We start from the raw sequence: 27,245 nt of genomic DNA on the forward strand, positions 1-27,245 counted from the left end.
ATGCAACAATCCTACATGATCTGTACATGTACCCCAGAACCTGAAGTACAATAAAAAAACAAAATACACCATTTTCATTATTAAGGTAAATGTTTTCACTCCTCTACTATATTTTAAGCTCCATGAGAGTTGGGAATCTGCCTTCCTCAGCTTTGATTACTATGCAGTGCATAAAACTGCATCCTGCATATAATGATGCTCCTTAACTATTATTTCTAAAATAATGATTACGTTTGTAGAGCACTTTACCCTTTATCCAGGTCTCCTGTTTGGATTAACTCATTGCATCTCACAATGAGCCTCTAAGGTAAGTCCCTACTGGGCAAAAAAGGAAACAGGCTCAATAGTGTTACAAGACTAATGAAAGGAACAAGGGCTCAGATCCGAGTTTTCTGATTTTAGATACCCCCTGCTTTCTCTACTGTACTCTTCTGCCTGTAAAACAGAATGTAATGTCATTTCATGTAAATAGTTCTTCCTACGATTGAGTGGAATGGAGAACATCTTGCTGGAGGTACCAGGTCAACTTTGTGGAAGAGGTGGGGGCTTATTTGAGAAGGGCTTAGAAACATTGGGCATGCAGTGTGATAGAGAGAAGGTAAGTCATCTTTTGGAAGTATAGGATATGGAGAGACAAGTCTTGCATTAAAATTAGTTTTACTATTTCTCATTTGAGGAAACAGTAGTACTTGGGCTTATTTGAAAGCTAAAGCATGAATTGCAACTGTACAAATTACAGTTTATTTTTAAATGTAATGCATGAATTGCAACTGTACAAATTACAGTTTATTTTTAAAGGTAATGCATGAATTGCAACTGTACAAATCACAGTTTATTTTTAAAGGTAATGCATGTATTGCAACTGTACAAATTACAGTTGAATTCACAGCCAGTGTAATTCTGGACACAGAGTAACAGGAATGAACATGAAGCGCTCTTTAGGTAACACAGCAAAGCCCGGAGGCTTTCTGAAATCCCTCAATTGCTTTAAAAAAGTCTTTTTATGGTTATTTATAATCCAACAAGGGTCAACTAACTTTTTTCTTTTCAAATAACTACTCACAATAATATACCAACAATCTATCGTTTAGCCTCTGGATATAACATTAAAGTTATTTATTTCTTGTTTTCTGTGTTTATGGTCTGTGTTTATAGACAACTTTATTATGGCACAAATCCATAGCCAAATGACATTTCCCAATATTGTACCAAGAGACAGATTTCTACTGGTTACTTCTGTCATTCTTGTAATAACTAACATTTTACACATACAACAGTGTCCTGTCAGATAACAAAGCTTAAAAGAACATCTACAGTGATGAAAGCCTTGTGGGGCTGCAATTTCTCTACATCTGCTTCTGAAACCAGCGCTTTGTAGTAGGTTATGCTTGGCGAGGCCAATAATTCTAGGTCATTTATTCTTTTATTGCTTTTTGCTATTTTGTTCTACTTGACTGAAGAGGTTTTAGGAAATTCACCATGGGCATGCTGATTTCCATTCGAGTTGCTGTAGCTACATTCTGCATTTTTCCCTGTTCCCTTCGGCTCCCCTTGAGAGCTCATTTCACTGTTCAGAGCAACTTCAATTTCAAATCTTTTCCCTGCACATAACACATCTCCCTTCTTGGCTCTGTGCCTTCGTTCTTGAAGCTTGAAGCCCTCACTTAGTATGTACCCAAGATTCTCCTCCATCTTTATTTTTAAAAGTAATGTGTACTTTATTTACCCATCAGCTTTCCTCCAAGGAAATGAAAGCGTTGCTTCTCTGCCTATGCCATTAACCCTTCCTAGCAACAGACTTCAGCAAGCTTTGTAGCCTGTTACTAGTATTTAAAGAAAAGAAGAATTATAATTTAAGTTATAGCAAATAACTTTTTACATCCTAATGAAGACGTCTTGCCTCTTCTTCCTTGGCATTGACATCAGGACACCTGGTGTTCCTTATGTCTTGATGGAATTGCTAAACGGAGAATCCACTGTGGGCCAAAAAAAGGTTCTCCTAGAACTATGTTATTCTGTAATCAAAGTCCATATTTTCAGATTTTCCACTGTAGCAAATGGATTGCTGATTTAATTTTCAGTAACAAAATATTAATATGAAAGGTAGGCTAATACAAGATAGTCATAAACATTGTTGGTATACATAGTTATTAAATATTGTTTAATAACATGAATTTTCTCAACTTCTGGGTTGATGACACACAATATTTTCGAAAAAGCTGTCATGTTTTAAGTGTAATTAATTACACTCCAAGCATTTTCAAGCCTCCAAGCTTTTGCTCACATTATTCCAACTGCCTTGTAAAACTTTTTTTTTTTTTTTTTTTTGCCTGTAAAATGGATTCATTCTTTAGGGTCAAGCTAAGGTCACGTCCTCTGTGAAATACTTTTGAATCCTTCTAGAGAGTATCGGTCACTTTTGCCTTTCTGTCCCTAGAACACTTTGTTTATGGTTCTACTTTGTTTTGGGGAGTCCTTTTAGGCCAAAGCGTGTTCCATAGTTTTGGGTGTATGGGTATCCCTCCTACTTCCTTGAGGACAGAGAAGACACTATTTGGCTCTGAAAGTGTCCTTAGTAGCCAGCACTGTGCTTTAAATATGGTGTTGGTTGAAGTTTGACTGCCTAGGAATATACAAAATGATCGACTGTGGTAGGTAATAAATGGAATGTGGGAGAGATTATAATCAAGATCCCCCATGTGTGAGAGTTTAGAAGTTGAGACAAATTTACATATGGATAGAACCTCAGGGAAATATAGAAAAAATGCCAGAAATACATAAAAAATTAACAAATGCCCCTATAAATCGAGTCAATAATAGTTTATATAAAGGCTGGGACACTCAAACAGGAATGATCACTATGAGATATTTTGTATGAGAGAAATTTAGCACTACTTTTTTTGTAGTTTTTAGCAAAGCATTAGTAGGGTAAACCCTTGGACAATTAGAGCACCAAACTGGTGATGAGTACAGGGTAAGTCTTCTTATCAACTCTTGAAGTTTTCCAGCTTGAGAGTTTATGAAGAAAAGGAAGTAACAGTGAACAATTAGGTGCAGCGTGAAGTGGGGACTGTCCTTAAACACATGTATGTGTGTGTTTGTGCATGTATGTATACTCAGAAAATGACAAATTATATGAAGAACATCAGCTTTGATGTTAAGAGACACCCAAGTTTGGTTTTGGCTTGCCATTTGGAGTTTCCCTTAGCAAGTTATTTAATGTCTTTGAAACTTACCTGCCTCACCTGTAAAAATAATGAGTGATATAGATTAAAAATATGTATGTTTTAAAAAGTATGAAGCACAGTTTCTGACATTTCCTCCTTATACTGCACTTCTAGAAAAAGTCCTGAAAGCCCTGGCGGGGCCCTTGTCCAGGACAGACTGACATAATACCAACTGTGATTCCGTTCCTCCTCTGTCACCATCCACCCTGGACTGACCACTCTCTAGAATCACTGTAACCATGCTAATGCTAGAGACTTTCAGTTTGTCATGGTTCTAAGTTGAGTCTTTAAGAACAAAGGCTTTTTCTCACCTGCCCACATGTCAGTTGCTACTGCTATTTTTGGCATCAGCTATGGTTTCCCGAGCTGTTTGGATTGAAGAAATGGTAGGAGGCAAAACTCTCCTGTGGTTGCCCTTGGGTGCCACTGGAATGTCTACACATGCCTTTTTGGTTTTGTGGTTAGTGGGTTGGCTTCAAGTTTACAGTCCCACATGGCTTTGGGTGAGAAAAAGAATGTCTTTCAAAACCCAAGACCTTCTGAAAGAACCTCTCCCAGTTACTCAATGTCTCTTTCTCTACAGTTGTTTTCTCTCTCAAGGTTACAGGAGTTAAAATTAAATGCTGTAATCTTGACTTCAAGGCAAATTCCTTACACCTGGGTTTTGCTATCTATTTAGTATGTGCTATATGATTGCATTTAAATTTTGTGAAAGCAAGTGCATAAGTGTTTTAAGTGATGTGCATTTAAGGAAGTTGTAAAATGGTGTAGAGTATGACCACAGCTTGTGCATAGAGAAGGGACTGGAGGAAAACACCCTCAAATGTTAACAGCGAGTTGTCTCTAGGTGGTGAAACTATGTTATTTTTTTCTTTCTTCTATTTCAATGTTTTCCACTTTTCCAAAGTGTTCATATATTACTTCTTTAACTTTTAGTTTTTATAAGTACACAGTCGGTATATATATTTATGGGGTATATGAGATATTGTGATACATGCATACAATAAGTACTAATCACATTAGGATAAACGGGGTGTCTATCACCTCAGGCACTTATCCTTTGTATTACAAACAATCCAGTTGTACTCTTTCAGTTATTTTAAAATGTGCAATTAAATTATTATTGACTATAGTCATTCTGTTATAATACCAAATACATATATTACCTTTAAATATAATACATATTACCAAATACATATATTACTTTTCCATATACTTTAAAATGAAGAAACCAATTATATATGTGTATACACACATTTATGTATACATATATACACACATACATGTATGTGTGTGTATGTCCCTAAAACAGGACTAATGAGTAGGCATTGGCTATCCTGTATGCCGTGTTTTGTAAACAGCTGTTTGACTGGTTCACCTGTGATTACTGAAGTTGCCTTTTATTTGTATCTGTTCAGGAGCCAGTCAGTAGATTTGTCACATATAACCAAAAATTCATGCAGGTCCCTTCACTTGTTTTTTCATCAGGAAAACAGGAGAGTCACATCTGTCTTGTTGGATTGTTGTGAAATACAAATCAGATTATGGTGAGAAACATTATTGAAAACCAAAGAGTATTATGAGAGGAGAGGTATTATTGATGAGAAAAGCTTGAAGGACTTATCAAGGGGAGTATTACAGGAGAAAGAATCATAAAAGCGTAGCAAACAGACAAAGATGTGCATATGGAAGGGAGAAGGGGGCTTTCAATTGATTTACCTTGCTATCTATAAGGGTTTTTTGAGTAGCTGTACATTATCTAGGATAGTTTTTAGTATCTAGCACAGCCATACTCTTCTAAGATCTAAATCAGCCACCATTTACTGGACAGATTGGGGTTGAGTCTAAGAAGAAAGCAGAGGAGGGCGAGTTATAAGAAAACTTGTAACTAAAATTTGTTGAGTTCCAGGTACTATTTTAAGCTCTAGTTTAATCCTTATAGTATACCTATAATATGGGTGCTTTTGTTACTCATTTTTACAGATAAATAACATGAGTCAGAAAGGTTAATTACCTCACCACGCTCTCCCAGCTAGAAAGTGGTGGAGCTGAGATTTAAACCTAAGCAATCTGGTTCCAGAGCTAACATTCTTAACCCTGGGCTTGGCTCTGTTTAGTTATAAGGCTCAAATTGGTGGTGGTTAGTGAGGTCAGAGTAGATGGCTCACCCATGAAGGCGGAGTTAATTTTAATCTTTCATTTAGTATCTTTCTCCTTCAGTAGGCTTTCATCAACAATCAGGGTGCATTGTATTTGCACATTTTTTGAGAGCAACCCTAAAAAGAAGTCAATTATAAAACCTCAATTTATACATATGGAAAATAACCAAGAATGAAATATTTGCATAAAATCGAAGTTATCTACTTGAAGACTGGAAATCAAATTCGTCTTTGATGCCTTAGCTTAGGTTTCAAATTTCAGGATTATACTGCCACCTAGTGCAGAGAAAACATTTTCCCAGCTTATGGAGCTAGTGAATGCATGTGAAACTTCACAGATGCAACCTAAAACAAGGTATATTTAAAGTCTATTTTACAAAAGAGAATGAGGTATTTGAGAACCAATGACCTTTTTACATTTTATTGGTAAAGGTTAACATGTAATTCAGGAGCACACTTTTATTATTAGTACCAGGTTGATAAACGACAATAACGCAGAAGAGAAGGCTTAGGTTTCTGTATTTCATTCTGCCTTTTCTTTTCATGAGCTCAAAAGTTCTCAGAGGGTGTTGCGAGTTCAAATGATAATCATTTAAACATTTTACTCAGCAAATACTTAGACACTTACAGTCTACCAGTCAATGCCAATCGTAACAAAGAAGAGGTAGCTAATGGTGTTGAAAACGTGACCTATATGAGCAGCACTTCTCAGTGGATCAGCAGGATTGGTATCACCTGGGAGTTTCCTAGAAATGCAAATTCTCAGACTGATCTTCAATATCTTGAACCAAAACCTCTGGGGATAGTGCCCAGTAGTATGTAGTATGTTTTTAACATACTATGAGATTATGGTGAGAAATGGTCTTGAAAAACCATAGTGCATTTTGAAAGGGAAGGTATTATTGATGAGAAATATTGAAGGCTTTACAGTAGGCAGAGAAACATACTGATGGGCCAATATGTGTGTTTTATTGAAGGGAACACAAGAGGCATAGCACATGAATCAGCTGCTGTAGACCTACGACTCACAAGGCAGCAAATGCAGCAGCAGCTCCTGGAAGCACGTGTGCTATGGAGGGGAATTGATTTCCCTCGTCCTTGGGGAGATGGAAATGTTCGTATTTTAGAGATAGCAAAGGTAATATGCTGAAAAGCTTAGTACTGGGAAATTTTACACTAAATAACCTGTTTTTGTATTAATGTTCTATGGTGAGAACACATTTATTTGTGAATGATTTCGGAGAAAAATGGCCATCACCATGGGGCTCTATTTGCTTGCTATAGATGATTAGGCTACAATTACATGTATAGGGCCAAAATAAGAAGATTAAAAATAGAGCTTTGATTATGGTGAAATTTCTTTATGGTAAAACTGAACTCAATGTAAAACTGTGGGAGTCCTAGTTTTAGCAGCTCTGATTGTTAATCAGCCTCTCAGCCAGAGATTTCTGTGATACATTTCAGTCTCTAGCTGTGACTAATTCACAGCATCCTCACACAACTGGTAGGTGCCATTAGGCATCTTGGGTCTTTTATTTTAAAGTAAAGATAGATGGAATAAAGCTGAAAACTAAATACCATTAGGAAGCTAGTTTTAAAATATCCTTCCTTAATTTAAGCTATAAACTAATAAAATATGGGGGTTGTGGTATGTGCAATTAAAACTCTCAGTTTACAGCTACTTTACTTCAAAAGAATGTTTTAAAAAATATATAGTCATGTTAAAACTAAGGAAGTTGTCCTACCACTCTGAGTTTTATGGGGCATCCCAACTGTCATGCCCATACCCGGAAAAGAGAGGAAAGGGATCTTTTGGTATTTCTAGTGTCTACTCTAATGTTTTTCTAATCTAATATTTTTATTTTTATTTTTTATTATTATTATTTTTTTGAGACGGAGTTTCGCTCTTGTTACCCAGGCTGGAGTGCAATGGCGCGATCTCGGCTCACCGCAACCTCCTGGGTTCAGGCAATTCTCCCGCCTCAGCCTCCTGAGTAGTTGGGATTACAGGCACACGCCACCATGCCCAGCTAATTTTTTGTATTTTTAGTAGAGACGGGGTTTCACCATGTTGACCAGGATGGTCTCGATCTCTTGACCTCGTGATCCGCCCGCCTCAGCCTCCCAAAGTGCTGGGATTACAGGCTTGAGCCACCGCGCCCGGCAATCTAATATTTTTTTTAAGCCATGAGTTGCAACCCATTAGTTGGTCCTGAAATCTACTCACTGATGTGGTTATCATCATTCAAAAATAAAATATAATAAATCAGAAAATAGAATATATCACACTTACATGAGTAAGTATAGCTTTCTGAAACTTTTGTTCCCATTGTGTATATGTGTATATACTAATCGAATCCATTCAATCCATCAGCCAAGCAACACCAGAACTGTCTTTCTAAAGACACATTCAAACAAGTCTTCTTTCAGATCCTGTAACAGCCAGAATAATGTCTACCCTTTCTTTGGACATCATTCAAGATCCTTTACCAAACTCCTTCCCCACGGTCCTCCTATGTGTGATTTCAGAAACGGATACCATCAACTACTCCGCTGCTCAAGCTCAAAGCCACGGAGTTTTCCTGTCCCCCACCCCTTTTCCAATCTACCCACCAATCTCATCACTTTGTTCTCATCTGGTCTGAGTCAAAATTCACAACTTCAAAGCAGCCTTCCCTAGCCCCTCAACCTAGATCAGCCTCTAATTCTTCTGCAGTCTCTAGAACACATTGTCTTCTTTTATATTTTTCATAACGTCTTCACGTTATGAAATTATTTTGCTTATTCTTGAAAATATGTTTAGTATCTGTGTTCCTAACAGTGTGTCGGCTGCATAGGGGCAGGGACCTGCTCTTTCTCTGGCTGTCTTTCTAGCGTTGAGGTCAGTCAGGGAGCATGGTAGAAGGGGCACCAGCAGATATTTGCCAAATGAAAGGATTCTTGCACTAAACGTCTGGCTTCCCAAATGGCCTGTTTTACTCTTTTTTAATAGTATCTTCTGCTTTCTCTGTCTAAAATGTACTGCAGTCACTTATTCTATTAGTGGCCTTCTGTTCATCTTTTAAGATTTCATCTCTTTTATTAAAAATTTCCCGAAGCCCTTGGACTGTGCTAATACTTGTTCTCAGTGATATACAGCCTTGTTACTCTCTGAATTGTGGTCATTTTCATACTAATCCTCCCTACTGGACTGTCAGCTTCCTCAGGGCAAGGCTGTGTTTATTCACACTTTTTGCCTCCTCAACTCCTAGCACATATTTGATACATATACTACTGTATATAGTTATTCAATACATGATTGAATAAACACATGAAAGAAAGTAGATGATCAAGAAAGATGACTGTTTCTGATGATGTTCCCTGATTTAAGCTTTAAGTAAATAATATTCTTGATATATAGGAAGAAGGAGATCATCTTGTGTGTATTCTGTAGAAAAGTATTTGGGGGCAGGATGAGAGGGAGTACAAAGAAAAGTATAATTGTTCTGTACAAAACACATCTATCTATAAAATCGATCATTTTAACTACCAAGCTGCCTTAGTGCATTTACAATCTGATATGATTGACCTGATTTCATTTCTACATGGCTTTTCAGAACAGAACTGTTAGGTAAGGTGAGGGAACAGTGCTAAGGGTGAAAAACCTTATGTGTCTGTCACCTTAGGGTGCAACTGACCCAGAGCAGTATAGCATGGCATTGGCACTGCTGTCTGTGAGATTCTAATGTCATGTTAGGAAACATGATTAATAGAAAATGGGAGAGGAGGGAGGAGAAAAAAGTCTCCTTAAAGATTGTACATATCTTTGCTTTCTCTGGATGGACTTTCTTTTTTATCTTTTATCTTTTTTTTTGACATAGGGCTTCACTTTGTTGCCTAGGCTGGAGTGCGGTAGTGTGATCATCACTCACTACAGCCTGAAACTTCTTAGGCCCAAGTGATCCTCCTTCCTCAGCCTCCTGAGTAGCTGGGTCTGTAGGCATGCACCACCGTGCCTGGCTAATTTTTGTATTTTTGTAGAGATGGGGTTTTGCCATAATGCTCTGGCTGGTCTCCAATCCTTGAGCCCAAGCCATCTGCTTGCCTTGTCCTCCCAAAGTGTTGGGACTACGGGCATGAGCCATCTTGCCTGGTCTGGACTGACTTTCTTTCTTTTATTATTATTATTATTTTTTTGAGTGGACTCATGCTCTGTCACCCAGGCTGGAGTGCAGTGGCTTGGTCTCAGCTCACCGCAACCTCTGCCTCCTGGGTTCAAATGATTCTCCTGCCTTAGTCTCTCAAGTAGCTGGGACTACAGGCATGTGCCACCACGCCTGGCTAACTTTTGTATTTTTAGTAGAGACGGGGTTTCGCCATGTTAGCCAGGTTGGTCTCGAACCCCTGACCTCAGGTGAGGCACCCACCTTGGCCTCTCAAAGTGCTGGGATTACAGGCATGAGCCATCGCACCCAGCCTACTTTCTTTCTAAAAAGAGCTCTTGCTTGCTCCTCACCATCTTAAATAAAACTGCCAAGCTAGGACAAAGCCAAACTACTTATAAGCAAACCTATTTTTCTCTCTATCCCTTTAATTTTAATTAAAAGGCACCCTCTCTTGATTTCAGATTTTACTTGAAGAGGATTCATTACAGTGGGAGGGAGAGGGGCAAATGCGGCACTGAGATCTCTAAAGCAATCAAAGGATTTCCCAAACACTTCATTATAAAGAAAAAGCCCTCTCTCCTTTCTTACCAGAGTAAGTAATATGAGAGGATCACTCATGCAAATAACCAGCTTTAATGGACATTCCCTTTGGAAAATGCCTTTTCCCCTGTGAATCTCGGGCTGGCTTACCTCCTGTGACTTCTGGATGTCAGCTGCATAGTTTCTCCTCTGAGGTTAATAGACCGCTTCTTTCACATGAGCCCTGACTGACTTCAATAAATAAGCTAGGCTCTGGTCATCTGCACTTCTGTCATGGAGCCAGGATGGCTGCTCTAGGGAATGGGAATTTTGATAGACAGAAGGCAAATGACAGTGACTTGTGGAAAGCCCCAAACAGCATGAGGAAATGGATGTCCCTCTGGGAAGAAGAGACAGGACTCCAACAGGTGGGCTGTGAGTAGAAAAGAAAAGGGCAAGAGCATGGATGTTAAGTTTACCTGATTCACAGTTCATCAGTGAGCTGCGAGAGGCAGAAGATGAAAGGGCTTTTTTTGGAAAAAAAAATAATAAACAGATTAAAATAAGAAGCAATGCTATTTTTTTAATTAAATAAAAATTAAATCAATTAGAAAATTAAATTAAAAAATTTCAAGAAGCCGAGTGCAGTGGTGCACAACTATCATCCCAGTTACTCAGAACCCCCTGAGGCCAGAAGTTCAAGGCTGTAGTGAGCTATGATCATGCCACTGCACTCCAGCTGCAATCCAGCCGACAGAGCGAGACCTGAGACCCTGTCTCTTAAAAAAAAAGTTCAAGGAATCAAAAACACTTCAAAATTACTGTGATTTTTGAGATAATTGGATCTTCTGACCTCAAGAGTCCCTGTTTTTGGACTAACCACCCATGTTTGTCAAGACGAGGCCAGAGATAGGCCATGCTGAGTGGGGCAATGTGGGGCCTCTTGGGAATTTTCTTGACACGCTGAGGTTCTGGAGAGAGGATGTGGCGTGCGTGGTTGCGATGCTGACAACATGTATCTCCCTAGGTTTGTGCTCCTTGTAACATGCTCTCACCTCATTAGCAGAGGAGTATGTTGCTTCTTTCCAGGTACAGTGTCTTCCGCTCAACTCTGGTAATCTCAAGAGTTTAAGAAGAAAAAACAGCTAGGAGGCTTGATATTAGGTTTTATCAGGATTTCCAACCATGAGGTAGAGAGAGGGAATGCATATTTAGTAATAGGCATGGCACTTTGAAAAAGTTACTTGATTGTCTGGTTCCTCAACTTTCTTATCTGGGGAATAAGGGTAACTTCAGTCTTACCTCAGAATGTTGTTGTGAGAATTAAATGGCATTAGCCTTTGAGCAGTTTCAATAGAGGGAGGCACATCATGAAGTGTTAGCTGTGAGGACAATGACAAATAATGCCTGTTGGCTGTTAGACCCTCTGCCTCTGCAACTCATTTAATTCTCAAAACAATTGTTTTTATGTAAGTATTTGCAATCTTTCTCACAGTTAAGGCATCTAGTTACAGAAAGATGAAGTAACTCTCTCAACTAGTAAGCTTCAGAATAAACGGGGATTGAAACCTGGGTTGATTGGGCACCAAGGCTCCCACGAGTTTCCACACCTCCGCCTCCCAGTGGGCACATTTTTACTGGAAACTCAGTCCTCTGAAAGCTTCCACTGTATTCCTATAGCAGTTCTGAAAGCTGCCATTGTGCTCCTATAGCAGATCTAAAAGCATCTACTGTGTTCCTATAGGACCTTGCCTGGATCTTTCTGGTGAATTTTCCCATACCCTGATTTTATTTTTTTCTTTTCAGCAAACTTTCCCCTGTTAATCCCTCCTTCAGTGTAACCTTGTTAGCTTTGAGGACACACCCCTAGGCCTGGGCTTACAGAGCTGCTTCTCCCCACCCCTTTCTTCTGCTTCAGTTTAAAGTGTCACGAGATGCCTCTGGTTCTCTCCCTTTGCTTTTAGCCCTCACCAGGGCAGAAGGGACCAAGGCGGGGCCCAGAACTCATACTCCTAGGGTGACCGTGAAGGGGTCGTGAGGGAGCAGTGACTCCCTTCCAACCCCTTCTTCATAAGGACTGTTGGCAGCCAAAGAAATCAACTGGGAAAATGAAGACTTGCTGGTAAGACAATAACTCTGGGAAAATGGCAGGGAGACTGGACTGGGGGTCCTCAGAACAAACGGTGAGTATTTTTGCAGCAGTGGCAGGATGAGAGTAGGTGAGCCACAAGGTGAGAGACAGAGAGCGATAGGGATGAGAAAGCAAGCATGAGAAACAGAAGAGAGATGCAAAAAAAGAGACAGAGGGAGGGAAAGAAAGTGATAGCCATGGAAAAAAGAGAGGCGGCAAATCAAAGATTAAAGAAACTAGAGACAAGGAAATACTAAGACAGGTAGATAACGATAATGAGATCAATAAAACAACAGGGACAGTGGGGGCTGGAAACATATGAATTCCTTACATCTGTCAGTAAGATTTCCAAGTAAAAATGAAAAAAATAAAGTATACTGAGATTTGATCACCTTACAATTAGGTTTACCAGGTTTGAAAATATGAAAGTAGTTCCCATCTGCAGGGACTCTGCTTTGAGTCACTTTTCTTCTCTTTTCTTCAGGAAAATTCCAGTTTTCTTCTTTGTGTGCAGTTTCCTGGAACCCTGGGCATCTGCAGCTGTCAAGCGTCGCCCCAGTAAGGGCCATAGTTTCTAGACTTTGAAAGATCACTTATTCCCAGAAATGATCAGGCAGGGCCGTGACTGACTGAAGACTGAGTGAGGCATCCATGGTCCTTCACACCTTCACTCTTCAATCCTGCTTTGGGGCATGGGGATATGCTAGTGGCTGGCTTTCCATGGCCAATGCTGGGTATGGAAAGTAAGTCCTGCCGTAACCACAGCTGGCAGGAAGGCCAATCTGTGTGCTGCAGTGCCTAATACGGATGGTGATTGGTAAATTTTGGGTGAATGCATGGATGGATGAATGAATAGACGGACGGATGGATGGACCTCAACAATTTGGGGTCAGGGGAGTATAAAGAGCATGTTTGTCGTACCATGATGGATAGGCCCATGTGTTTTGTTTGGCTTTTGAAATGGAGTCTCTCTCTGTCACTCAGGCTGGACTACAGTGATGCCATCTCAGCTCACTGAAACCTCCACCTCCCAGGTTCAAGTGATTCTCTCGCCTCAGCCTCCTGAGTGGCTGGGGTTACAGGCATGTGCCACCACGCCTGGCTAATTTTTTGTATTTTTATTAGAGAAGGGGTTTCACCATGTTGGTCAGGCTAGTCTCAAGCTCCTGACCTCAGGTGATCTACCTGCCTCAGCCTCCCAAAGTGCTGGGATTACAGGCATGAGCCATGGTGCCTGGCCCATGTTTTGTAACTTAATAATACTTTTTCTGAAGTCTAGAGCGTCTCTGTTGCCAGATGAATATTAGCAAGGCGCTGAGGTTGGATAGTTACAAGAAGCCTTCTGTGGTGGTGAAAAAATTCTCCCTCCCTATGACTTCCATTTGTATAAGGAGAACACAATTCCATTCTATGATTTCTTATCAAATAGAGGGTTAATCCTTCTCATGATTATTTTCTCCTTTTTTTTTTTTTTTTTTTTTTTACTCTTCCCAGTTCTAAGATGCTAGCAGTAATCTAGTTTGGACCTTTATTTGATCTCTTAGAATGAATTTATGAAATCAAATGCATCCTCTACATTTTATTTATGATTAGTGAATCAAAGACTTCCCAGATGCCTATATCTGACAAAGATTCCTAAAAACTCCACTCTCAAGAAGCCCCACTGCACTGGACCAAGGCTGGCTCTAAATCTCATTGGAATCCTAAAATTTGTGGTGTTTAAGGAATATTTTCTAGCCCAAACCACCAGAAATTTTCCAGACAGACTTCTGACCCTGTGCCATTCTGGACATCATTCAGCTTTGGTTTCAAAGGAACAAATGCCTAGCCTATCCAAAAGGAACATTTTCCCAGCAGATTATTAAAACAACTTTGTGCATTGCATCCATCCCTTCCAGGATGAGTTGCAGGTGGATGGATTATAGTCATAGAGGCATGGAATTAAAGCAAAACATGCTACCTCTAAGCAAGCTTGTATAATGTTAAATTTTAAATAGTTATTATTATTGGTACATCCTGAAATCTTTAGAGAACATGAAGTAGAATGACATGCTATCTCTTTTGCAGGATACCCTGTCAATTCCAGTTCTAATGGTGGACATGAACTCTGTCCAAAGATCAGGATTGGCCAAGATGACTTACCAGGTGAATAGCAATGTACTGTATTGAAAATGCATGCTTTCTATAAACCTGGTATATTCTTTTATTTGACAAAGTTGTGGAAAGGAATAAAACCAATCTTATTTTAGACTTTTCATTTTGTATTCCCATTCTGTAGGGTTTGATCTGATCTCTCAGTTCCAGGTAGATAAAGCAGCATCTAGGAGAGCTATCCAGAGAGTAGTGGGATCAACTACATTACAGGTGGCTTACAAATTGGGAAACAATGCAGACTTCAGGATTCCAACTAGGTAATCTATCAAAAATATTTTAATCTAATTATCTGACTCAAATGTATTAAAAATGGATAGCTATACAATGTTAGGGTTTTCTCATGCTCAGTGTTTCTTGGATTATAATTGTATTTAAAGATGAAGAAATTTATTTACTTATCTACCTTCAGTGCCTGAATATTGCATTTTATGTTTTCAGTATGTAATTTACTTTCCATTCCAGGAAAAAGTATCACTGAGACTATTATACATTGATTTAGGACATGTTCTTATTACCTTGCTTTCTGTTTTTCTATATTTTTTTTGGTTTTGACTGAAAGGACCCTCTGTGAAAAGTGCCAGAGGGTAAGCATAAATTTAACTAAGCCACAGAGTGGTTAGAAGACTCACAATGGTGCTGTTCAAGTGCACTGGTGCTGAAATAGAGCCACACATCCACTGCTTGGCTCCTGGCAGACATCAAACAAAAGCAAAACTAAAATAATTACAATAGAAACAATGATAGTAATACCGACAACAACAAATCTCCCACTTCACTGATTTCTTTCTCTGGAACTAAGCCTTTTGTTCTTTATTTATAACTGAGGTACTTTCGTGTGTAAGTGTTGAGTCCTGTCATTATGAATGATCTCAGCAATTTAGTTTTGATATCACCTAAATACCTTATTTATTATTATTATAATTATTATATGCTTTAGCACACTGTAAGAAAACTAGAATTAAGATTCCTTTGGTAGATAAATGAGACAATTAGGTCTTTGATAAAAATTAAGGTATAAAGGTAAATAGTGATTCATTAGAACAATAAAATAATATAGAAACTCAATGTATATAAAAATAAAAACTTTGGACAAATTAGAAGAATCTGATATAACAGTGCCAGATTGCAGCTAGGAATTCATATTTTGAACATATCATATATTATTGCATAATATGATAATAGTACATTGTATACGCTATTTTTATACATTTGCTAATTATCATTAATCTTATTCTCATCACAACCCTGTGATGTAGGAACACTATTAACCTTTTTTTTTTTTTTTAAATCCGGGAGCCCCAAAAGTTTAATTTACTTGCATACATAAGGCGACTGGGTTGGAACATGCTGGAAGGACTGACTCCCAGGCAGAATGGCTATACTTCTAACTGCTACTCTATACTGACTCTGGAGAACCATTCACATCTAGAAAGATTAAAAGCATAACAGGGATATTCACTTCTTTTTCCTCATTATTTCTTTTCACGTATAGAAGTGCCAGTTGTGTTGCTAAATAGGCTTTAAAAATTCTGTTTTTCTTTTCTAAATAATTAAGCAAAACACGAGGTCCTCAGTGCTGACCTAATTTTCTCTTCTAAGATTTGAGGTACTGTCATTAACTCTTAAGTTCAGAGACTGATCATTTGAGGCCACAAGGCTTCCTTACCTCCTGCTCATCTTTGTTGTTGTTTTTCTCAAAACGCCTAGAGCTATCACTAAATAGTGTACCCGGGATATATCCAATGTCTCACATTCGCTACCCTTGACTCCTTGTTCCCATAAAGAGTAAAAAATCTGGTTTTACTGTCAAGGCTAATTAAAAGATGAGGAAAGAAGGAAGAAGAAATTACGAAAACAAAGTAGGGGAATAAAAAGAGGAGGAAAGTTAGAGGTTGGGACATGGTTAATTCCACGTAAATAGTAAAGTTTATTCTTGGGAAAGTATTTAGACTGTGTTTACTTTAGTTCCCTCAGTTTAAAATTAGGAATAATAACTGTCATAAGGTTGCTATGCAGAGTAGGTGTTCATAACTGGAGAATGCCTGAAGAGCCCAATCCACAGTGGTATTGGGTAAGTGTTTATTATTAGTGGTGAAGGGCACTAGAAGAAGAGAATGTATGTATGTGAAAGTCTTTTCTCCTTAGAGGATCCTTTCTTTTCAATCTTCCCTCCAAGTGCTGCTAATTCAAAAGCTGGGTGACAAGGAGACTAGGGATGGGAATTGCTTTTGGTCACACAGGGAGTAGACAATGTTGATATAAAGGGAAAGTCTGTGCTAGGCCCTGAGACAGTGAAAGAAACTATTAGCAGGATCTTTGTGGGAGAAAAATATTACGGTATGTGGAACTAATGTGATAGAGTCATAATTTATCATTATTTATCTTTTCTATTTTTTTGAAAGACTTAAGAGACACGTACTTTTTTTTTGCTGCTTTTTTCCCTTATTTTAGGCATAATAGTTTTACACTCTCAAGTAATACTAACAAACATCTTATGTTATTTTTCTTAAAAACACAGTCCTTAGGTATTTGGGAGTTAAGGTCACAAATGTTTCAAGGTCCAAACACTAATCTTTTATTCAAACTTCTATGATTCTTCATTTGAGGTACTCTTTGAAGACTGTAATATAATGAAATAAATCATTTATAGATGTAGCTTCTTTTAAATTATGTATACTGTCAAGTTTACTTATTGATGTGCATAGCATATTTATAAAAAAGAATTTCAGGTGTTCCAAGAAAAGACAATAGAGCTGACTGTTCTCTAAATTAGACTTGTGAAACTTTTAAGTGGTCTTAGGTATATATAAATACAAATATATTTTATTAATATGAATATCAAAATAAATTTTCTCTTCTCACTATACTATACTAGCGTAGTTTAAAATATCAATAACATGATAATCTAAATTATTTCTATACATATTCACACACATATATTATCTTCATATATATTGAGAGAAAGGACAGCTACCATTAGTTTTTAATGACATCTCTATAAATGAGGTATTCATTTAGCAATCTCAAACCTATCCTCCATCATTTTAAATGAAGTATTTTCTGTTTTTAGTTTTTGGAATTACATACACCAAGTCAAAGGTAAATCAAGACATTATGTCCTTTCCTACCTTTAACATAATCTCCTTGCTCATTGAGTGGGAAAGGTTGAATGAAACACAAATTGGGAGAACTCCCTCAGTTAACCTCAGGATGTGTTTTCATAAGAGTCACCTAAACACATTACTGTGACTTCCAGAATAGAAACAAAATAGATGTTTTAAAAGAACTGATTAAATTCTACAATTTTGCTCAGTATATCGATAGACAGATATATAGATAACACAGATAAGGTTATTTTTGAAGCCTGGAAAAATAATGCTTAAGGAAAAGAAGAAAAAGCATTAGAATTTATCTTCCTTTTGAAAAAACTCACACTTCAACAATAACTGTCTTGGACAGAAATAAGAAAATAGATTATTTAAGCAACTAGTTAAATCCAGATCATTAATTAAGAAGAATAATCAAAATAATCTATTTATAATTTAAATGACATTTCACCAATTTCACATTTAAGTAAAACTTTGAAAACTTATCTCACAATTCCAAATTTATTGAGGTAAGTTAGGTAAGATGTATAAACTCTCACAAGGTTTTATAATTATGTAGTAGGCAGTGCATTTTATTATAAGCAGTGAATCATAGCTTCTTCCCTAGAGGTTATTCTGGAATAGGTATAATTCTGAAATACGTCAAGTCAAAGAAAATGTGACAAACTGATAATCAGAAAATATATTAAAAACAGATATCTGCAGTGATATAGTAGAGAGTTTCATATGGGGAAAATAGGTCAGCAAATGGTTCTTACGTAATTTTTTTCTTTTGTTCCAGACTGAATATTAAAAATGCACACTTGATGGATGTAAAACCTAGGTAGTGAACTGAAAACTTTGCAATAAGAATAATATACATCACCAGTGATAAAAATGTATATGGATAAAATAATTCATCCCATACTGTAAATACAAACCAGTCATATTACAAAATAATGGTTAAAAAATACTTGTATGATAAGAATATTCAGATGAAAAATTTAACAGTTTTGTCATCTTTGGAAAACTAGCAAAGTGATAAAATTTGTTGAGATAGTTGAACCATTTTATTGAAGACTTGTAAAAATCTTTGCATAGAAAGAAGTTAAAGATATGTTTATGTTGTTTTAAGACATAATAAAGTTTTATAATTAAAATCAAAGTAAAGGTAGAAGATCTTAGCAGATTAAAGAGGGCCACATAACAAGAATTTGACTTGAAGAAAGGTTATTTGGGATTCTGGGTCCTGGTCCATGATTGTTCTCAGAAATTTAAAATTTGTATTGTTTAGCAGAGAAAATTCATTAGCATTTCTTCCTTGCTTAGGAATTTTTCTATGCTCAGAAGGAGGAAGGTAAAAAGGCATAATGCTCAAGTCCTTGAAAGACGATGCTTACATTTAACATGCTAAGTTTTAAAGTTCAGTCTTCAGCTTTTAGCAGCTTGGCTTCAACAGAAGCATATCCAGGCAGCTGGTGCAGCTCCAGACCACAGTCTCTACAGAGGGTAGAGATGCCTCAGGGACACTACTGGTTTTGTTCTGCCATTTAAAGCAGTAAAGGAGTTAGCAATGATACAGACTTAGTTGGCAGATTAAGGAAAAATTGAGCTGCAGTAGAGAAGTAAGAATTGGTAACTTTCACTTATCACCCATCCAGTGTTAAGCTGCTACTTTAACATCGTAATTTGAACTCCCTAAAAAAAGATAAACATCCTCAGTGTGAAGAAGCTTCTGAAGTCCCCACAGTTACGATTCTCAAAATACTTACATGGGTCAAGGATACAATTGTGGAGTGGAATACCCAAGCAATTATGGAAATAATAAATAGTCTTAACACGTTACATTAAAACAAAAAATTTGAAACTGCTAGCTGCTTTAATTCATAAGCTAGTACTGCTGATTTACATTCCTAATGATCTCCTCTCTCACTTGTGAATGAAATGTTGCCAAGAACTTTGCAAGCATGTATTTTTTGGCTGAGACGAAATTGCTGAACAGTAGCTCTTTGGATAGTATAAAGAGCAATTTTGTTGGGATTATGTGGCATTGGGAATCTTCCTCAGAGATGAGGGAGGGTGTTTTTAAAATGTGTATTTTAAGATGGACCATGAATGTACATGAATGATTGAACTACTGTGAAGGTCTTTATGAACAGCCATGAAATAACAAAAGGTACATAGTTTTTTACACTGTAGCTTTTCTGTAGGTCTGGCTTCTAAAAATGGCCTCAAAAGGGAATACGGTAAATATGCATGGGTACAGGAAACAAGATTCATATTTACTATTTAAAAATTTTACTCAGGAATTTATATCCCAGTGGGCTGCCTGAAGAATATTCCTTCTTGACAACATTTCGGATGACTGGAAGCACACTCAAAAAGAACTGGAGCATTTGGCAGATTCAGGATTCCTCTGGCAAGGAGCAAGTTGGCGTAAAGATTAACGGCCAAACACAATCTGTTGCATTTTCATACAAGGGACTGGATGGAAGTCTCCAAACGGCAGCCTTTTCAAATTTGCCCTCCTTGTTTGATTCCCAGTGGCATAAGATCATGATTGGCGTGGAGAGGAGTAGTGCTACTCTTTTTGTTGACTGCAACAGGATTGAATCTTTACCTATAAAGCCAAGAGGCCCAATTGACATTGACGGCTCTGCTGTGCTGGGTAAACTTGCAGATAATCCTCAAGTTTCTGTTCCAGTAAGTATAAAACCATACACTATGGCAGATTAAAGCAAGACTGGATTGGTAAAATTAATATCTCAGGCATCTTTGATAATCAGCTGAGTGTAGCATGTCCCAGGTGGAATTTGGAATCAGAGTAAGTTAAGTAGATACCTTCTGGTCTTGAGGAGCTTAACATTAGAAAGTGTTACACGTCCACCTAGGGCACTCAGAATCTTTCTGAGACAACTTAGAAAAAAAGCCATACTGATGTGGCACATATTGTGTACACACAACTAATGAGGATATTCAAAGTAAGGTTAAGGTGGGTGACAGATTCAGTTAGTCAATAATCCCGTGATTCTTGGAAGCAGTGAACTTTGAAATGAAATGATTTGAATTGGCAAAAAGAGAGGAGAAACAACATTCTAGCTGAGGGAAATACCATTAAGGGAAAAAGAGAATATGTAGACAACATTCAAAAGTCTAGGAACTGGCTGATTTAGATGATATATGTATATGAAAAAATATGTGTGTGTGTCTCTCTCTGTGTGTGTGTGTGTGTGTCTGTGTGTGTGTGTGTGTGAGAGAGAGAGAGAGAGAGCGAGAGAGAGAGAGAGAAAGGAAGAGAGAGAGAGGAGGGTGAGAGATATTATCTTCAGAGTGGTGAGAGATAAGGTTAGAAAGTCATATGATGTCTGCTCAACAAGAATGGAAGTTATATAGATGCATAACTATTGATTTATTTAGAAGTAGGTCTTGCATGACATATATAGAAGTGAAGGATTTTAGAGCTCTTTTCATGATTTTACTGCAGAGATCCCCAGACATAAAGGTAAGGAATTACATGTTGACACAATAATTGTGCCAACTAGTACCAGATAGTTCTATCATTTTGATTTGTTATACTTTGAACAATGTTTTAAAGGATATTTTATAATATTATGATAGGAATTTAGAAAATATTTCTTAGAGGCCAAGTATTCTTTTGAAGGAAACGAAGGAATTTAGAGCTCAATAAATAAACCATGGATGCCGACCTTTCTCTCTTTCTCTCATGCTAGTATGGAGTTGTTAAATTGTAGTCACAAAACCCATATCATGGAGTGCAGCAGGGTGAAACAATGATTTCAAACTCTTTCTGTGCACGTTTCCAAAGAAGAAAAGGTTATCAGGATTTCAGTAATGGAATTGTTCAAATAACATGTTTTCAAGGGAAGAATTGTGATTAGTGTGAAGGGTAGTGTGAAATTTCTATATTCTGTGATGGACAGGAAGCAATCTGTAACTGCCATGTTGCTACTCTGGCTTGTAGACTCTTGAGAAGCATTTCTTCATTTAATGAGTTATCACACCTCAAGTGGCTGGGTTAGAAAGTCGATGGGCCTACTATTGTGCCATCTTGAAATTCTGTTCAGCAAGATCTTTGCAATGACACTGGAAAGGTTCTCAGACAACATTGAACTTTTGTAAATATCTGTTCATTTCTGGACCATGGGTGAAGGGGAAGATACTTTAGGCTACCTTCTCATTGCTATAAATATCAATCAAGTATTTTAAAAATTTATATATTTATTTGTTAAATTAAAAACACTTCAAGTCTTTATAACTCTAAATTCTGTGAGCTAAGATGCTATTAAATTATCTGATTGCCAGAGCAGTAAACTAATGTCTCACTATTACTTCATTATACTATAGCCTTGTCAATAATGTCAGAGCTCATTGTAAATTTTTCTGCCAACTCTACTCTCACATCATAATGGAGACCAGTTAGTACCAATTACTTTCTATTTTATTCTACCACATGCAGGAATGCAACCAGAAACCTGGCAGCTGGTTTTATATTATGCTTCTGGTCCACGAAGGAGCTTTTCTAATTCAGTATACCATAGCCAATGGTAAAAGTACTTGAAATAGGCATGTACAAGTGTCTTCCTTCAGACTGAATTCTGACTCCCTTATCAGGAAACACAAAAAAGCCTTGTGTAACAGCCCATTAACATTCCAAGTTGGCTGATGATGGTGGAGGTGTGACAGTGACAATGATAGTTAAACTAGATCGAGGTTATAGGCCAAAACAATCCTTTCCACATTTAATGATTGGAAGTGACAATGTGAAGCTCAAACTTCTCACCAAAACGTATTTCTCAACCTTCATTTTATGTAAGATAAAGAATTGGAAAACTATGTAAGAAAAGCCAACTTACACTTTTTTAAAAAAGTCACCTTAACATGCTTCATATACCAATTCAGAGTTTTTGGAATGCTTTTATTCCCATTAACTTATTTGATTATTGCAACCTTGTAAGATAGAAAGTATAGATAGTGTTATCTCCAATTCTCAGCTGAACAAGTGAACTCACACATCTATTAACTTGTAAAGAAGTAGTGTTAGGCACAACATTTCTAATCTACCTTATCTTCTGCTATGCCAACTAGCTTTCCTTTGGGAAAAAGAAAAATATATGCAACCACATATTTTTTCTTATAAACTCATTATTCTTACTTTGAAGTACAGACATCTGCCCAAGATTGCAAGGGAGTAAGTGGCAGGATCTCTCTCTCTCTCTCTCTCTCTCTCTTTCTCTTTTTTTTTTTTTTTTTTAAGACGGGGTTTACCATGATGGCCAAGTTGGTTTTGAACTCCTGACCTCAGGTGATCCACCCACCTAGGCCTCCCAAAGTGCTAGGATTACAAGCGTGAGCCACCAAACCCAGTCAACATTATTCTTACTTTGAAAGGCATTTGTGATTTGCCTTCAGAATTTACTTTGCAGGAAAAACCAAATAAATTTTTAAAAAGTGGAACATCTATACAGTTTAAAACATGTCCTCAGACAATCCTACTTGCTTATTTAGTAAACTTTTATTGAGTGTGTAAATATGGGGTCTACAAAGAGAAATAAATCAAAAACTTCTTCAGTCTCTTGAGAATAAGGAGTTGAGACAAGTAAACAATCACAATATAGCATGATAAGGATCATGATAGTGACCAGTGCTGCATGCCAAGAAGCATTCAGAAAAATCTCCTCACTCAGATAAGAGCAGGGAGGCATGAGGGTGGAGGTCAGGGATGTTTCCTAAGGGTTTGATGTCTGAAAGGAGTCCAGGGGATGAATACATCATTCAGGAGAAGAGGAAGTACAATGTTCCAGACAGAAGGACTCTCATTGGAAATTCTCACATGTATCAATTCTTCCCTTTTCAAGCTTTGTTAGTGTTCCCAAACTGTTCCTCATTTTTCAAAACGGAAGGTAGTCAAACACTCATACAAGTCCACAGACAAAGCCTGTGTGTCCGTGAGTTTTCCTTTGTCCCTTGTCTTAATTTTATGTCCTAATTTCTTTTTCTCTCTCTCTTTTTTTAATTATTATACTTTAAGTTCTGGGGTACATGTTCAGAACATGCAGGTTTGTTACATAGGTATACACAGGCCATGGTGGTTTGCTGCACCCATGAACCTGTCATCTATATTAGGTATTTATCCTAATGATATTCCTCCCCTAGCCCCCCACCCCCCAACAGGCCCCAGTGTGTGATGTTCCCCTCCCTGCATCCATGTGTTCTCATTTTTCAACTCCCACTTATGGGTGAGAATGTGTGGTGTTTGGTTTTCTGTTCTTATGTTAGTTTGCGGAGAATGATGATTTCCAGCTTCATCCATGTCCCTGCAAAGACATGAGCTCATCATTTTTTATGGCTGAATAGTATTCCATGGTGTATATGTGTCACATTTTCTTTCACCAGTCTATTGTTGATGGGCATTCGGGTTGGTTTCAAGTCTTTGCTATTGTCAACAGTGCTGCAATAAACATAAATGTGCATGTGTCTTTATGGTAGAATGATTTATAATCCTTTGAGTATATACTCAGTAATGGGATTGTTGGGTCAAATGGTATTTCTGATTCTAGATCCTTGAGGAATCACCACACTGTCTTCCACAATGGTTGAACTAATTTACACTCCCACGTAAAAGCGTTTCTATTTCTGCACATCCTCTCCAGCATCTGTTGTTTCCTGACTTTTTAATGATTGCCATTCTAACTGGTGTGAGATGGTATCTCATTGTGGTTTTGATTTGCATTTCTCTAATGAGCAGTGATGATGAGATTTTTTTCATATGCTTGTTGGCTGAAGAAATGTCTTCTTTTGAGAAGTGTCTGTTCATATCCTTCCCCAACTTTTTGATGGGGCTATTTGTTTTTTTCTTGTAAACTTGTTTAAGTTCTTTGTAGATTCTGGATATTAGCCCTTTGTCAGATGGATAGATTGCAAAAATTTTTTTCATTCTGTAGGTTGTCTGTTCACTCTGATGATAGTTTCTTTTGCTGTGCAGAATCTCTTTAGTTTAATTAGATCCCATTTGTCAATTTTGGCTTTTGTTGCTATTGCTTTGGTGTTTTAGTCATGAAGTCTTTGCCAAATGCCTATGTCCTGAATGGTATTGCCTAAGTTTTCTTAGAGGGTTCTTACAGTTTTAGACCTTACATTTAAGTCTTTAATCCATCTTGAGTTAATTTTTGTATAAGGTGTAAGGAAGCGGTCCAGTTTCTGCTTTCTGCACATGGCTACCCAGTTTTCCCAACACCATGTATTAAATAGGGAATCCTTTCCCCATTGCTTGCTTTTGTCAGGTTTGTCAAAGATGAGATGGTTGTTATTTGTCAAAGATGAGATGTTGGTGTTGTTTCTGAGGCCTCTGTTCTGTTGTTCTATATATCTGTTTTGGTGCCAGTACCATGCTGTTTTGGTTATGCTCTAGCTTTGTTCTTTTTGCTTAGGATTGTTTTGGTTATGCAGGTTCTTTTTTGGTTCTAATAAAATTTAAAGTAGTTTTTTTCTGATTCAGTGAAGAAAAGTCAACGGTAGTAGCTTGATAGGGATAGCATTGAATCTCTAAATTACTTTAAGCAGTATGGCCATTTTCACAATATTGATTCTTCCTTTCCATGAGCATGGAATGTTTTTCCATTTATTTGGTCCTCTATTATTTCCTTGATCAGTCGTTTGTGATTCTCCTTGAAGAGATCCTTCACATTTCTTTTAAGTTGTATTCCTAGGTATTTAATTCTCTTTGCAGCAATTGTAAAGGGGAGTTCCTTCATTATTTGGCTCACTGTTTGTCCACTATTGGTTTATAGGAATGCTTGTGGTGATTTTTGCACATTGATTTTGTATCCTGAGACTGCTGAAGTTGCTTATCAGCTTAAGGAGATTTTGGGCTGAGATGAGGGGGTTTTCTAAATATACAATCATGTCATCTGCAAACAGAAACAATTTGACTTCCTCTTTTCCTATTTGAATACCCTTTATTTCTTTCTCTTGAATGTTATGGCCTATTTTCTTAGACTGCTTACCAATTTGGCTGAAATCTAAATTTGCTGACAATTACTAAAGATGAACAATGACTATGTGTCCCTTAGAGGACTTAGAGAGTGATGTAGTGGTATACACATATTCTGAGAGGTAGAAGAACTATACTGATAGGTCACCCTTCTCTCAATTTGGAGACAGCAAATATTTAATATTACTGTGTTAGAAATTTTAAATTAAAATGAAATAGCACAAAAATACCAGAAAAACAACACGACAAATTGTAGTTACATTTTCCTTCATGCAATTGGATTTGTTCTAATCTTTGATACCCTACATTAATAGAACACTTTTTTTTCCCAGAGTCAACCCTTGCTTTTCTTTAGTAAATACATCAAGAGCAAAATATTCCTTCAAAAGATATTATCAGGTGTCAAAAAGTAGCCCTAGGAACTGCATAACAATTGAAAATAGCATTTGATAGATCACTGATGCTAAAAGAGTCACTTATATGGTACTTGTTTGTTATTTCCCCTCTGCCTATCCTATCTTTGGTCCCCTTTCCTTTTCTAAATTGAAAAAGGAAGCCAATTTCAAAAGGTTTTCATAAGCTTATGATATAGCTGTTCATATGGTCTACAACTCAAATATATTCTTGTCATTCATGGTTATTTAGTGGGCTCAGAGCATTTTATATTTCTTCCCAATGCACTGCTGTAATACATTGTTAGTTTGATTTTAAAGCAATAAATCCCATATATTCTATTCTCTTTTGTGCCAATATTTAAGGATGGTGCCATTTATCCCATTGAAAAGCTTGGTTTCCTGGTAGCATACCATAAAAACATGTTATTTTATGACAGGTTCTCTACTGCTTGTTGTCAGCATGATAGCCTAGGAGAATTATTTGGTACAGCTCTATTAGAAAATAAAGTTGGCCTTTCTCCCTTTTCAGAGATATATGCTGGGAGTTTGGGCTTCTTTGAGGGGGGATAAAAGTTTATGTGGCTTAACAGACATATGATTCAAAACCTTCTTCTTTTTACCAGTACATATTCCAAAGATACCAACATGGAATGTGATTAATTAGACAGACTTACTGCTTTAAAAAATATATTTTCAAATGTGTGGCTCTGTGTTTATTTTCACTAGATTCAGAGAAAATGTGAGAGCTGGCAAAACTGTTGTTGGAAAAGTCATCTGTAGTTTTCTCTATCCACAGAATTGAATCACACTCACTTTCCAATGTAGAAACAATGTAAGTTTCATGAATTATAACATGGGAAAAATAAATCATGAGGCTATGATTAGTATTATTTCTGGCATTTGAGAAGCGCTATTGGAAAGTTGTGTTTTTAGTGATTTAGGAAATGCATACTATTATGCATACCACCTATACTATTAAGTTTGCTTACATACATGTTTTTAGTGATTTAGAAAATGCATATCTATTATGCATACCACCTAAACTATTAAGTTTGCTTATTAAGTTGTTTTTGACAAGTACATCTTTTACAAATACTCTTCCAGTTGAAAGTAAAAATTAAATTAAAAAGAAGAAATGGTAATCTTTTCTATACATATTGATAGAAAATGTTTAAGAAACTTTGATTCGAGTAAAACATTTTTGAACGATGTCAAAACAATTTTATTTTATTTTTTGGAGATGAAACTCAGCCTGCTGCATTGGAGACCATATTAACAACCTCAGCTGGGTTTTCCACTAGGTGGCAATGAAATGAGGAAACAGAACTAGAGCTGGTGACATAGTAGAAGCCATTATTGGAAGTAGGGGCTGTGGACAGCTAGGGTAAAAACTGCATAATTATCAAACTTGCTTTCCA

General features: G+C 37.2%; 1 protein-coding gene across 1 annotated transcript in view; it reads left to right on the plus strand.

Annotated features, from left to right (window-relative positions):
• Window positions 1-11,982: 11,982 nt before the first annotated feature.
• Window positions 11,983-27,245, plus strand: part of COL9A1 (collagen type IX alpha 1 chain) — a 90,050-nt gene continuing 74,787 nt past the window's right edge. Inside the window, exons 1-5 of the mRNA XM_003926342.4 lie at window positions 11,983-12,172; window positions 12,666-12,739; window positions 14,249-14,326; window positions 14,460-14,592; window positions 19,728-20,124. Coding sequence (XP_003926391.3) covers window positions 12,159-12,172; window positions 12,666-12,739; window positions 14,249-14,326; window positions 14,460-14,592; window positions 19,728-20,124 — 696 coding nt within the window. The 5' untranslated portion in view covers window positions 11,983-12,158. The remainder of the gene's footprint in view (window positions 12,173-12,665; window positions 12,740-14,248; window positions 14,327-14,459; window positions 14,593-19,727; window positions 20,125-27,245) is intronic.

Source organism: Saimiri boliviensis, chromosome 4 (genome assembly GCF_048565385.1).
Source record: "Saimiri boliviensis isolate mSaiBol1 chromosome 4, mSaiBol1.pri, whole genome shotgun sequence".
Classification (NCBI taxonomy): Eukaryota; Metazoa; Chordata; class Mammalia; order Primates; family Cebidae; genus Saimiri; species Saimiri boliviensis.